The sequence below is a fragment of the Tamandua tetradactyla genome, chromosome 4 (assembly GCF_023851605.1).
Source record: "Tamandua tetradactyla isolate mTamTet1 chromosome 4, mTamTet1.pri, whole genome shotgun sequence".
Taxonomy (NCBI): domain Eukaryota; kingdom Metazoa; phylum Chordata; class Mammalia; order Pilosa; family Myrmecophagidae; genus Tamandua; species Tamandua tetradactyla.
The window spans coordinates 47,905,660-47,921,226 of record NC_135330.1 but is presented as its reverse complement, the minus strand read 5'-3'; the positions used below and the strand labels follow the sequence as shown (position 1 = coordinate 47,921,226).

The following is a 15,567-nucleotide window of genomic DNA, read 5'->3' as shown; positions in this document are numbered from 1 at the left end:
ACTCAATTTAAAAGTGGAGAACTAAACTTTGCAGAGGTTAAACTATTTGAGTGAGGGCACACCATGAGTTTGGGGGCATATTGGGGATTTCAGAAGGGGGCCTTTGTTTTAGCTAGTGCTCTTTTCATTATGTTATGAGGCTTTCCTACAAGCAGACATGTGCTATGGTATTAATGTTTTGCAGTGAAATAAAATCCTAAATGCCTTATGCTTTCTGGTCTGACAATGGCAGGTTTTCAGGCAGGGATCCTGTCTTTGCGCTAGTGGGTAATACCATACAACTATTATGTACCCTTTTGACCTATATGGTTGGCCTTGGGGTAAACAGGATAACACATTCAAACACAAAACAGACTGAAACACAAGCAGGGAAAATAGCCATCATGTTCTTTGGAACAATACTCACGCAGACAATGCTACTTCATGGGCAGCATTCATTTATAGTCAAACAGAACACCAGTTCTACACCTCAATAAATAGCCACTATTTATTGAACACTTTTAGGAGCTTTAAAGTACACTAGTATTTTAATAGATTGCATATGTTAAAAGTAGTATCTAATTGTATTTAATCCTCTTGAAAAATGAACAAAGATGGTATTTTTGCTTACTTACATATGTAGAAACAAATTTGTCTGAAGTTAGGAGGTAGTAAACAGAAACTTTATTCTTTCCACTGCACCTGCATAACATTAAGTATAACATGTGCAGGGCAAAATATTTTAGGTTTCTTGATATTTGTTCCAGATCTCCATTTATACACAGGTAATGATAGTCTTAACAATGTCATAATTGCAAGCCAAAACATGTAAAAAAAACTTAAAAACTCTATCCAATTCACATCTAAGGATATTCAAGTAACATTTGCTTATCTTAAAGTTTTAGCAATCCTGTCATGCAGTTAGCTTATACTGAGCGTTCAGCACAAATCACGTTTGTTTTTTGATTTGCACAATTGAAAAATTAGTTTTATTTAATCTCTATTATGAAGTTTTCTTTTTATCCCATCTTGAGGTAAAGTAATAAGCCTTTCAGGGCAAACAAAATTTGGTATAGGTAGATGAGCATCTATTAAAATGCTACAAACTTGTTGATTTCTTGTGCCTTTACCACTTTCGTTTCTTGGGCTAAGATGATTATTCTGGCTAAATGAATGTTGCAATTAATTGTATTCAGTCAGTGTAGAATGAAAACAACTCCAACGTGTGAGATCATTTATACCTTTCATTTCATACAATATCTTACAATGCATTCGACTTGTATGTGGAAATCTATTTAAATAACCATTGTCATGTCAAGAAAGTTCTGATCTTTGTGGTATGAGGTTCTAATCTCTTGAAGGTAGATTCCCTCAAACATTTTTCAAGAAGTTGTATATTTTTATAATTTTCTTTACTATACCTCTTGGGGAGCATCATTCTGTATAAACTTCTCATATATTGCCTTTGCTTTAAGGACAATTTGTTGACGATCTTTGCTTTTCTTGAAATCTTCACAGGCTATCCAAAATTCAATGTTTTCTTCGCTGAATTCGGTTTTAAGAAATCTGGTAAAAGCCTCCAGTCCATCTACCAAGGAAAAAATGATACTATGAAGTATTAATGCCAAGAAAGTTTATTTGATATTAAAGTATAACTGCAAATACTACACAAACAACATCCTCCCCCTTATTCAGTACAACACGGTTTACATGAGTGACCTTCTATAAATTAATAAGGGAATCTTCACAACCATGCAAGGTAAGTTATCCCATTTAAAATGAAGCCAATGTCACCTTGGTAAGTGGGACACGACTCTGGGTCTGGCTCTGGGTCTCTTTCAGTCATGTCCCTCCCCAGGGGAGGACAATTCCAGACAGTCAAGGAGACATCCCACCTGGACCCCAAGCCCTCCATCTCTAGACCATGCTTCAAGTACTCAGGACCCTGGAATTCCCTCCCCAAAGAACCAATGCTTCCAAAGTTTGCACTGGATTCTTCCTTAAGTCCATTTATCAAATGCATGCTATCCCACCGATATTCACGCCCTTAGGGCCAAGAAATATGGACAGGGATAGAATCTGCCCAAAAAGTGCATGGAGGCCTCTCACAGCGTGGAACCAAACTATGAGTAGCAAGAGAAAGGGAGTAGTCCATGTTTACGCTGCTGGAACTATAAGGGGTCTCAGAATTTTAAATTCAAACCTGAACTTTTAATATGTTATGAATTATATTTCTCAAAGAAGAACAATAACATTTCTGCATAATGTATTTATAGATATAGTTTAACAGTCTGTTTTCTTGCTTTTTAACTCCTCTGTGGTTATGCGTATGGTAAGGAATCTTCACTTTTACTTTTGCTTTGAGCCCCATAAATTCTACGGGCAGGGCAGTTACTAGCTGTGTGGTGTGAGTGAATTATTTCTCCTTTATGAGTTTCAGTTTCCCAGTATGTAAACAGCTTCCCAATATGTAGATAATAATGACACCTCCCTTATGGAGCTGTGTAGAGAATCAAATGTCTTCAAATAGGTGCTAAATTCAGAACAGTAACTAGCACATAATAAGTACTATATGTGGGTTTTGGTGGTGGGGATTATGATGCTGCTACTGACTATGCGTCTCCGTCAGTAAATAGTCCATAGCTAAAAACACGGCAAGTTAGGTTTCAGCCCTTAGGCACTCTGACTTACAAAACCTGGGCTTTTCCTACAACTTTTATGTTCCAGTTACTGTTTTTGCTTTTAGACTCATAGGCATTTTGTTCAATAAAAAATTTACTTTTGAGATAATTAAAGATTAATAAGAGCTAATATAGAGAGACCTCACATACCCTTAATGCAGTTGCCAACAATGGTAAAAGCCAGCAAAACCTTAGTATAATATCAGGACCCGGATATCGACATACGGTTAAGATGCAGAGCATTTCCATCACTGCATGGATGCCTAATGTTGCCATTTTTCAGCCATACTCACATTTCTCCCACGCCTAATCCCTCCTTAGTCCTGAGAACCACTTATCTGTTCTGTTCCTATCATTTGTCTTTTAAGAATTTAATATAAATGGAATTATATATTGCATAAATTTCGGGGTTGGCTCTTTTCAGGCAGCATAATTCCCTGGAGATTAGCCTAGGCTGATGCATGTATCAGTTCATTGTTTTTCATTTTTATATTGTATTCAATGGTACAGAGATACCACCATTTGTTTAACCATTCACACATGAAGGAAATACGGGTTATTTCTAGTTTGACTTTTTTCTTTTTGTCTATCACAGATAAAGCTGCTATACACCTTTGTGTATAGGCTTCTATGTAAAAATAAGTTTTCATTATTCCGAGGTAAGCACCTAGATGTGAAATTGCTTGGTCATATGGCAGTTGCAGGTTTAGATTTCAAGGAAATGCCAAATTATTTTCCATAGAGTGGCTGTGCTGTTTACAAACCCATCAGTGATGTATGAGTGATCCAGTTTTCTGCATCATTGGCAACATTTGGTGTTGACATTATTTTTATTTTAATATTTCTGATACTGTATGCATAAAGTGATGCTTTATTGTGGTTTTAATTTGCCTTTTCCAAATGGCTAATAGTGTTGAATATAATTTCTTGTATTTGCCATCTGTCTACCCTAGTCTTTGAAATGTCTCTTCAAGTCTTTGTACATTTTCTAATCGGATTGCTTGCTTTTGACTATTGTGCTTTAAATTGTTCCTTGCATACTCTATATATTAGCCCTTTATCAGATGTGCAATTTGGAAAAATTTTCTCCAAGTCTATACTTGCCTTTTCATTTCTTAACAGGATCTTTCACATCTGCAATTTTTAAAAAAATTTTGATGAACTTTATTTTATCAGGTTTTCTTTTATGAATCATGCTTGTGTTGCTAAGTCTAACAAGTCTAACAAGCCCGAGATCCTGAGGATTTTATTCAATTTTTTTTTAAGATTTTAGAGTTGCATGTTTTACAATGAAGAACATGAGCAATTTTTTTTTTTTTTTTTTCACATAGGCAGGCACCGGGAATCAAGCCCAGATCTCCAGTATGGCAGGCGAGAACTCTGCCACTGAGCCACCGTGGCCCGCCCACATGATCAATTTTGAATTAAATTTTTGTATCAGATGTAAGATTTGAATTGTATATATATAAAATATCATACATAAACACAACACATACATAATGTATATAACTATATATGTATATACACATACATAATATATATCCATATATATATATATATTTGCCTATGGATGTCCTTTTTTTCCAGCAGTGTTTGTTGAAAAGATTATCCTTTCTCTATTGAATTGCTTTTGAGGAAAATTCAAAACTTTATTATGCTGAGTTTTCCAATCCATGAACATGATATATCTCTCCAGTTATTTAAATCTTTTATTTCTTTCACCAGCATTTTCAGGTTTCAGCATGCAAGTTCTGTATATGTTTTCTTTAATTTATACCTGTTTCATTTTTGAGTGATTATAAATGTTAATCTATTTTTAATTTGAGTGGCCATGTGTTTATTGTTATTATATATAAATAAAATTGAATTTTGCATGTTGATCTCATGTACTGTTACTTTGCTGAACTTACTTATTAGTTCCAAGGATTGTTTTGTAAATTTCTTGGGCTTTTCTACATAGACAATCATGTCGCCTGCAAAATAGAGATAGATTTATTCCTTTCTGATCTGTATGTCTTTTATTTCCTTTTCTTGCCTATTAAACGGGTTAAAACATTCAGCACTATGTTGGTTAAGAATGATGAGAGTGGGTGTCCTTGTTTTCTTCCTGATTTTATAGGGTAGAGTGTTCCAGAAATGTCAATTAGATCCTGTTGGCTGATGATATTCTTGAGGTCTTCTATAGCCTCACTGATTTTCTTCCTAGTTGTATTATCAATCATTGAGATTTAGGTGCTGACATCTAAAGTGCAGTGATGAATTTATTTTTTTTCCTTCCAATTTACTCAGTTTTGGCTTCATATGTCATGTAGCTGTGGCGTTTGTTTAATACATGTTTAGGATTGCTATGTCTTCTTGAATTGACTTTTTATCTATGTCTCTCTATCTGTGGTAATTTTCTGTGCTCTTAATTATACTTTTTAATGACACTAATATAGCCATTTCTGCCTTCTTTTGATTAATGTTTGCATGATATGGCTTTTTATTTACTTTTACTTTCAATCTGTCCGTATTGGTATATTTGAAATTGATTTTTTATAGGCTACATATATTTAGGTCTTATTTTCTTGTCCACCCTACCAATCTTTGTCTTTTAATTGATGTATTTGACCATTTAAATTTAATATAATTGGGAGATGTAAGGGTAGTTCAGTGGTAGAATTCTTGCTTGCCATGCATGAGACCCAGGTTCAATTCCTGGCCCATGCACTTCCCAAAAACAAAACAAAGAAGCAAGCAAACAAGCAAAAATTCATCAAATGGTGCTGCAATAATGGGATCTCACATGGAAAAATAATAAAATGTGACCTCTGCCATACAACATACAAAAAAATTTAATATAATAATATGTTAGGCCTGAAGACTGCTATTTTGATTTGTGTTTTCTGTTTGTTCCCTTTGATTTTCATTTCTCTGTGTTCTTGTTCTGTCTTTCCTGTGGGTTCCTTGAACATTATTTTAGAATTCTTTGTTGATTGATCTAGCATGTTTTTGAGTGTATGTTTTTATATACTTATTGGTGGTTGCTCTAGTTATTATATGTACATAAGTTATAACAATGTACTTGTGTCATCACTTTACCAGTTTGAATGAAGTGTAGAGACTTTACCTCTATTTACTTCCCTTTATCCTCCATTTTTTATAGTATAGCTTATATAATATTTCCTCTCTCTGTATTTTTTACATCAGACAGTGCTTTAATTTTTTGCTTCAACTACCAATATATTTAGAAAACTCATAAGGAGAAGAAAAGCATATTGCAGTTGCTCATATGTTGCTTACTGTATTTTTCCTTCCTTATAATACTCCAAGGTTCCTTCTTTTATCATTCCTTACAATTTTGCTGAACACACTTATTAGTGTGTTTCCTTAGCTACTCTTTTAAGGAATGTGTGTTGGCAATGAATTATTTTAGTTTCCTTCAGTTTGAGAATGTCTTTATTTCCCCGTGTTCCTGAAGGATGTAGTCACTGGATCCTGGGTTGGCAGCTTTCCTTTCAACCCTGAAAAACTATTGTTCCACTGCCTTCTGGTATTCATGGTTTCTGATGAGAACATGTTCTCATCCATGTATTGTTTTGCCCCATAGACAAGGTGCCAATGCCCCCTCACTGCTTTCTTTTTCTTCTTTTTTTTTTTTTTTTTGTATTTTATTATCACGTTTGACTATGGTGCAGCTTGATGTGGATAGTTTTGTGTTTATCTTGTTTGTGTTCTCTCACATCCAAGAATTTGTAAGGTTTATTATACATTTTTCCGTGAAATATGGGAAATTTTCAGCTTTTATTTCTATGAGTACTTTTTCATCCTGTTACTTTTCTTCTCTCTTCCGAGTCTTTTATATCTTTTTTGTAATAGTTCAGTCCCTGAGGCTCTGTTTTTTTTTAATAAGTCCCATCTCTGTTGTTCAGATTATGCAATTTTCATTGTTCTGTCTTCATGTTCACCAGTTTTTCCCCTCTATTCCCTCCATTCTTCATATGTTGAGCTATTTCATTTATTATATTTTCTGTTTTGAAACTTCCATTAGGTTTATTAGATCTTCTGTTTCTTTGCTGTCATTTTCTATTTCTTCACGGTGACTTCAGTGATTCTTTTTTCTTTATTAATTTGCTTCAAGAATGTTTGTGATTGCTCCTTGAAGCATATTTATGGTGATAATTAAAATCTTTGTCATATAATTCTAATATCCTGGTGTTAGCAACTGTTGACTATCTTTTTTTCTTCTTTGAGATCTCCCTTATTCTTGGTATTACAGGTGATTTTTTATTATCAACTGTATCCTAAGTACTATAATATGAAATTCTGGGTCTTGTTTAAACCATTTACTTTAGCTGGTTTCATGGCGGAAGAATAATGAAAGGTGCCTAGTTGCTGCTAGATGGGGACAGAGGCGCTGGCTCCTCACTCATCCCTTTTTAAACCCAAAGAGGACCTCCTTATCCCTGCCGGGCCGGGCTTTCCTCTAGGCATCCAGTGACACCTCCTCAACTGGAAGGGTAGAGTACCTTGTCACTGCTCCCCTTGTGCCCACGTGGGGGTGGCCTCAGTACCGCGAACCATCGGCTCTCCTTCGATGGCACCTCAGTGAGAAAACGGAAGGGCGCCCACCTTGCTCCTGCTAGTGGAGTTGGGAGTCCAAGCTCCTCACGCTGTGTCCATTGACACAGTGGAGATGAAATACTCATTTTTGCCTGGTAGAAATAAAAGTCCTGGCTCCATATTCAGCTTTCTTTGACAGATTTGGACTCCCTCTCTAGTTATGGCCTATTTATCTCTACACTTTTACATAAGCTGTCACACAGAGAAATCCCATGAATCCTGTCCAGATTCCTCACTTGTCAGCAATTGATTATAATGACCATTTCCTTTTTGAAATACTCCCTTTCTGGATTCTTGGATGCCATATCTCCTAGGTCACACTCTCTGGTCACTTCTCTGCACTGTGCAGTCATGTGCTGCCTCATCTTCCTTGTTCCCCAGTTAAATGTGATGTTCACAGGCTTTTATTTTCTTACGCCTCCTCTTTTACCTTCATCTCCCATCTTCCCCTCTCTTCCTTATCCTTCCTCCTGCTCCCAATGTACTTTACACACATTGCCAGTACCTGCAGGCAAAATGAGGCATTATAAACAACACTGGAAAACAGAAACATTTCCCTGAATTGATTTTCATATCACTGAAAGATTCTAATCTCATTACAGAAAATTATTAAAAGAAGAAATCCTCTCCTGACTCCAAATAGCTATCCAGCTGCTGATCCAACTCTTTATTCCTCACATTAATAGTCTTGCCAGTAAGTTTTCTTCACTTAGTCTCTTAATGTTCTCACCTCTTCTCCTTCCCTTCTATTTACTTCACAACCTCCTAAAATCTGGTTTCTACTTAACAGCTTATTTAAATGATTTTTCCAATGTAATTTATCATTTTTTTCAATGAAAAAAAATTTTTCAGTCCATATGTTACTTCATATCACTGCAGCTGCAGGCATCGTTGAGGTTTGTCTATAATTTTCTTCTATACTTATGAGTTTCCTCTAAATCTATGACTGTTGGTTCTCTGGATTCTTCTCAGTTTATCCTTCTTTTACTGTCCTTTAAATGCTACTTCCTAGGCATCAGTTTAACATTTCAATAATCAGCCACGCTCACTGTGCCAGTGATTCACACAATTTATCTCCAGCCTGAATTTCTTCCTGAGCTCCAAGATCACATCAACTAGAATCTGGTAAACATTGCTAATTGATTTCCTATCAAAATCATCATGTCCCAGCTGAATTCACCGTATCACCCCAAACCCTCCTCATGTGTTTCCTGTTTTAGTTAATGATTCTAGTCAGCCAGCCACTTAAGCCTTGCACTTATTCACAGGGTTCCACAATTTTCTCTCAAATCACATGTGATTTATAATCTAATCTTGTCAATTTTACCCCCTTAACATATATTTGTCCATGTCTTTCTATTCAATCTGGAATTAATTTTATTCAGACAAGAATCGTCTCTCACACTGATTATTATAACTATCTCCTAATTGATGACACTCACTTAAGGTTTCCTTCACCTCTCCTCTGACTCTCTCAGTTTACTAATATTTGGCACTCCAGTTAGAATTGTCTTTCTAAAATACAATACCATTATGGTTCTTCACCATAATGGTATTAATTTTTTTTAAATAACACCCTTCATCTCTTTATACTATCTTCCTCATAGTCTCAGCTCTAGTTGTAGAGAAATACTTATAATTCCATGCATTTGCCATGGTCCCCTACATCTTTGTTTTAATATTTATTTGAAACACTTTTCTTTCCCCACTCTAATCTCATCAGTCTAATCTCTACTGCCATTTCAGGTCTAATTTAGAGGTGAACACATTTGGAAAGACTTCCCCATTTCCTCAAGAAAAAAGTGAGATTCCTGAGATGAGGAAATCTTTGTCTAATTTACAATCAAATCCCCAAGTCCCAGGATAAAGTAATTGCTCCATTACTATTTACTGTAAGAAGTAATCAATGCATTATTGAATAGATAATAACCATTTTCCTTAGAAACACAAAAATAGTTCTGGGATTTTTTTATTTTTAATGAAATAACTAATTATTGGATAGAAAATACACATTTTCCATAAAGACACATCACAGCTCTGGGAAATATTATGAGTTTTAATGAAATGTCATACTTATAGCAAAAGAAATTTTCAAATTTACAAATTAACAAGAGAAACTGGCAATAAAAGGTAAGCATAAAAAAATAAAAATAAAAAATTTTGATTTGAGGCTAATATCATATGAGCCCATCAGATCTCTGCCCCAGAGGAAATGGGATTAGCCTTTCTGCCTCAGGTGTTTTGCATTAACAGTGAGGTTTTTGAATATGGCCATACAAGTATCTAAAATTAATAGCTTCCAAATCCACCGAAGAAGTCAATCCCTATCTTAACCTGATGCTATTAAACATTTATTTAATATTCTAATCTCATTCTTGACAAGCAAAATATTATTAAGATTTTGCTTCTCCAGTGGGCACACCAAAAGGGCAAATGCCTACCAGTGACAGTTTTATTTCTGAATTTATAATAATAAGCTGGAATTCTGCCTTATGAGTTTTGCCAGTGCGAACCCTGTATTGAGAGTTGGGTCCTTCTTGGTATGCTAACAAGTTGACAACATGCATTTTGGAATCTATAAGGTTGGAAACTATGGTAAATGTCTGTCTACATGGCTTCAGACAGGCTGACAAATTTTCGTGAATATACATTTGTCCGTCTTGCATATCATAAGGCTGTTGCACGCATGCTTCTAATTGTAGAGTATTTACAAATTTTGTCCACTCTTATTCAATGAATTTGCACCCTGAGTTCATTCATTTATTGAAATTCATTCATGAATGAATGACTCCTTCATTTAATAAAAAATTATTTGTTGAGTGTTATGTTTAGATGCTAAGGATGTTCTCAGAATAAATTTTGTTCTAAGTACTGTTTAAGCCTAAGGATGCAGCAGGTTAAAAAGTAGATTGTCTTTGATTTTATGTTTAATCTGCCCAACCCTAACTTAAATAGAAGGAGATATTACCATTCAACTATAAAAAAGAGAAGGCCCATGGCAGTAAAAAAACATACTTGCCCTCTGACAATAACAAATATAAAACTGGACCAAATATAGAGGCAGCACTTTTAAAGCAGCAGGAATTGGAAATACTGTAAGAAGAGAAACATGCGATGTGGGCACTGGGTTTGCTCCTGTTTTCTACCTGGGGACATTTTCAGGGCAAGGATGCCTAGAGATGAGCCCAAGTAAAGTACAGTCTAACTGAGCTGAAACAACAGAAATGAGAATTTGGGGAGCATGGCATTGCTAATATTTGTGAACAGGATACTGAGAACTAGGGACACATGCAGAAATAGCGCAGAAGTCTGCATGCAGTCCCTGCAGATCTTTGACTGAGGCTAGGATGTTTGTGGGGGAACTCTGTGAGGCCCCGCAGAGGGCTGCTGCTGAGAGTGAGAAGTGAATAGAGATATGAGCAGCTGCCCAAAGCTGGGAGATTTTGGAGTTCTGGCTCAGCCCTAGTGGCAATATCGAGAAAGATCACATTGGGGATAAATACTCATTACTAAGTTCTAGTACTAAGATAAACCTGAAAGAGACCACATTTAAAGGACCAATCTAGTCTGAAAGAGAATCCACAGGCAGTTTCACTGAATACCAGGAAAGCAATCCAAAAGTTTTAGAGGAAGACAACATAACTGAGACTCTCAAAAAATATATCCCCATATTCTTTCCAGAGGTAATAAAATGTATTAGATATGTGAAGAAATGTCCACTGTTGTCCATTATCATTTACAAAATTATGAATAGAAATGGACCATGAGGTAAATGAAATGTTGGCATTAGCAGACGAGGACATTAAAACAGCTATTATTATACATATGCTCAGGAACTTAAAGGTTAAAACAAACATTATGAGTGAATAACCAGAAAACTTCCATGGACAAATTGAAGTAATAAAAAAATATCAAATGGAAATTACAAAACTGAAAAGTAAAATATCTGAAATATAAAATTCACTGGAAAAACTGCAGAAGAAGGAGTACACAAGGGGGCAAACACATAGAAATTATCCAAACTAAAGAAGACTGATAAAAGGAATAGCAGCAGCAGCAACAGAGATGGGAAAGCAGAAATAAGTAAAAAGATGTTAGGCACAATCCTGCCTATATAAACAGCATTGCATTTCAATGAACTGAACGTCCCTATCGAAATCAAAGATAATTATACTGTATTAAAAATTAAAGCAAGAAAACACACTGGTTATTAGATATACATATTAAATACAAAGAATCAGGAAGTTGAAGTAAAACAATTAAAAGGATAGACAATGCAAAGGATAGAGGTTAAGTGTAAGAAATGTGCCTAAGAAATTTGATGTGGTCTGACAAAATGAATTAAAAATAAGGATTATTTACATTTCATAATTGTAAAAGGGGCAATTTATCAGTAGTCTATAATAGTCCTAACTCTATGCACTTGATTGTGGAGCTTTAAAATGCATGAAGAAAACTGACAGAACAGAAAGAAACAGAAAACAATTCATACTTCATTATTGTAGATTTTAATTCTCCTCGTATTAATTGATAGGACAGGTAGAGAGAATACCAGTAGGAATATATAAAACTTAAAAAAACTATCAACTAAATTGACATTATTTTACAAATACAAAACACTCTGCCCAACACATCTTATCAAGTGCAAATGGAAGATTAGACAAGATAGACCATACGAAAGAACGTAAAATAACCCTAAATAAGTTTCAAAAGATTTAAATCTTGCAGAGAATGTCCTTTGTCTACAAAGGAAATGATTTAAAAATGAACAGCAGTTGCATAGCTAGAAAAGTCTCCAAATATTTAGGAATAAAAAACACACTTCTAAATAATCATGAGTCAAAGGAGAAATCAGAAACAAAATTAGAAAATAGTTATGATTGAATTATAATGAAAACACAGCACAAAAATTTGTTGAGTGTGGCTTAAACAGTACTTAGAGCAAAATTTATAGCATGATATGCTATACTACGAAAAGAAGAAAGCTATAAATCTAAAATAGAAATTTCCACCTGTGGTAGTTAGGCTCCGGTGTCAACTTGGACAGGTGAAGGTGCCTAGCTCTATTGCTATGGACATGAGCTAATGGCATGTGAACCTCATGTGTTGCTGATTACCTCTGCAGTCGTCAAGGAGGTGTGCCTGCTGCAATGAATGATGTTTCACTTAATTTGCTGGAAGCTTAAATGAGAGAGCTCAACGTAGCACAGCCTAAGCAGCTCAGCATACCTCACTGAGCACTCGCAGCTCAGCCCAGATCTTGGGAGATGCAGAAAGGAATCACCCCGGGAAAAGTTGTTGGAACCCAGAGGCCTGGAGAGAAGGCCAGTAGAGCTCTCCCTGTGCCTACCCACATAAGAAAGAACCTCAGTTGAAAGTTAGTTGTCTTTCCTCTGAAGCAGTATACATTTTTAACTAAATAAATCCTCTTTTATTAAAAGCCAATCCATCTCTGATGTGTTGTATGAACAACTTCATACAAACACACTAACAACCTGCAGTGACTTGAGAATAAATAGAAGACTTCAACACACTAATCATAAGTAAAGAGATAAAATCAGTCATGAAAAAACCTACCAAAAAAGAAAAGTCTATGGCTGGATGGCTTCACAGATGAGTTTTAACAAGCATTCCAAGAAGAACAAATACCAATCCTGCTCAAACTCTTCCAAAAAGTTAAAGAAGAGGGAGCACTAACCAACCTATATAAACAACATTATCCTAATTCCAAAGCCAGATAAAGATACTACAAGAAAAGAAGCTCAGTCCAGTCAATCTACTGACAAGAGAAGCAAATACAATAGTATAATAAAAGAATTATACACCATGACCAGTGGAGTTTATTCCAGGCATGCAAGGGTATGCAAGGTGGTTCAGTACAATAAGATAAATTAATATAACGTACAATATTAACAAATTAAAAGGGAAAAACCACATGATCATCTCAATTGATGCAAAATAGACATTTGACAAAATTCAGCATCTTTTCATGATAAAAACTCTTCATAAGGTAGGAATCAAAGGAAGCTTCTTCAACATGATAAAAGACATATATGAAAACCAACAGTTAATATGATACTCAATGGTGAGAGACTAAAAGTTTTCCCTCTAAGATCCAGAATAAGAGTAGGATACCTACTGCCTATTCAACATTGTCCTAGAAATTCTAGCTATATCAATTAGGCAAGAAAAATGAATAAAAGGCATTCACATTGGAAAAGAAGAAGTACAACTTGCTATTTGCAGTTGACATCATCCTATATTTAGAAAGCCCAGATCAAAGGATAGCAAAGCTACTTGAGCTAATAAGTGAGTTCAGCAAAGTGGCAGGATCCAAAATCAACATACAAAAATCAATTGTGATTCTATATACTAGTAAACTATTCATGAGCTATCTGAGGTGGTAATCAAGAAAATAATTGCATTTACAATAGCACCTAAAGGAGTCTAATATCTAAGAATAAACCTAACCAAGAATGTAACAGACTTGCACACAGAAATTACAAAATATTGCTAAAAGAACTTAGAGAAGACCCAAATAAACAGAAAGATATTTCGGGTTCCTGGATTAGAATACTAAATGTCATTAAGATTTCAAGTCTACTCAAATTGATCTACAGATTCAATGCAATAGCCATAAAAATTCTAACAAACTACTTTGCAGAAAAGGGGAAGCTAATTATCAATTTAATTTGAAGGGCAAGGGGTCTTAAATAGCCAAAAGCATGCTAAAAAAGATGAATGAATTGGGAGGTATCACACTTCCTGACTTTAAAGTATATTATAAAGCCAAAGTGGTGAAAACAGTTTGGTACTGGCATAAAGATTGTCATATTGATCAATGGAATTGAATTGAGAGCTCAGAAATAGACCCTCAGACCTATTGGTCAATTGATTTTTTTGATAAGTCTCCCAAGCCCACTCAACTGGGACAGAATAGTATCTTCAATAAATTGTGCTGGGAAAACTGGATATCCATAAGCAAAAGAATAAAGCAGATGCTATGTCTGATGTCTCAAGTACGGTGCTTCTGTATGTTACAAAACAGGAACTATTTCCATCCTTTTGAACTTTGTGGATCATTTCTTCCAGTTTGTTTAAATTGAATCCTGTACCCCACAAAAGAAATGTTCATATCTTAATCCATCTTCATGTGGGTATGAACCAATTTGTAAATAGAATCTTTGAAGATGTTTTTATTATGTAATGTGTGACCAAACTGAATGATGTCAGAACTTAATCCAAGATGGCTGAAATACTCATACGCAAAGGAACCTGGGTACAGAAGAAGAAGCCAGAAGCCAGTGGTAACCAGAGAAGCAGACACAAGGAGAATGATTGCCACATGATAGAGGGTTAGCTTGCCAATCCCGAGACTCCTCAGAAATTTTCAGCAGATATTTGCCAGCATTATCAGAAGGAATTCATAGGAAGCCAGAAAACAGGCCAGTCCACTTACCACTCTGTCTTGCTAGAAATTCTCTATAGATTCCACCGACGAAAATGGCATTCAAAAAAACAAAGAAGGTGGGGGATGTTTTCACTCCAAAACGGAGAAAATGGAAGGAATAGAGTTGTCACTGGCATCAAGCAAGATAAAAATCCAACAGGGAAAATTTCACTAGGTTTTGAGCCTGAGAAAAATACTCTGTGACTCACGACTCTACCCTGTGTTCCCATAATTCTTTTAGTCTCTGCATACATGGGTCTGTACTCTGGGCCCAAGTCTCTGCCTTTGAATTCCATTTTCCTTTTTTCTTAAAAGTGATACATGCTTATAGCTGTGTGGTTGTATCAGTTTTTTATCCTGCATATAGAATGTTAAGAGCCTGGTAGACTTCTTTCATATCCCTCTGCCTCTGACTCTTTCAATTGATACTGGCAATGCTTTTTCTGGTATACCATTCTCAAAAATCTTGTAGTTCTCCCAAGTATATCAAAGGCATTCACAGCATTAGAGAAATGGGTCCTCCAGACATCTTTACAGATTAATTGCATATCTATCCCCGACTTCTACTGAAATGTTTGAGAGGATCCATGTATTCCTTGCCTAATCTTTTCAGCAGAAGATTACCCTCTCACACCCTTGGACTTCTCCCCAGAGCATTCTTCCCCAAGTGACTCATCTAATTTTAACATCTTTTGCAACCTGGGTAGGCTGAGAATTTCCCAAGTCATTAAGTATTGGCTCCTCTTTGCTTAACAGTCTTTTTTATCAGTTCATCTCTTTTGTCTTGCATTTTATTATAAGCAGCAAGAGGAAACCAGGTCACACCTTTATCAATTTGGTTGGACATTGTGGTAG

At 35.5% G+C, this 15,567-nt stretch overlaps 1 protein-coding gene across 1 annotated transcript in view; it reads right to left on the bottom strand.

Moving 5' to 3' along the window:
• The window catches only part of RGS18 (regulator of G protein signaling 18), a 38,032-nt gene that overhangs the window by 2,494 nt on the left and 19,971 nt on the right, over nt 1-15,567 (bottom strand). Inside the window, exon 4 of the mRNA XM_077157267.1 lies at nt 1,401-1,567. Coding sequence (XP_077013382.1) covers nt 1,401-1,567 — 167 coding nt within the window. The remainder of the gene's footprint in view (nt 1-1,400; nt 1,568-15,567) is intronic.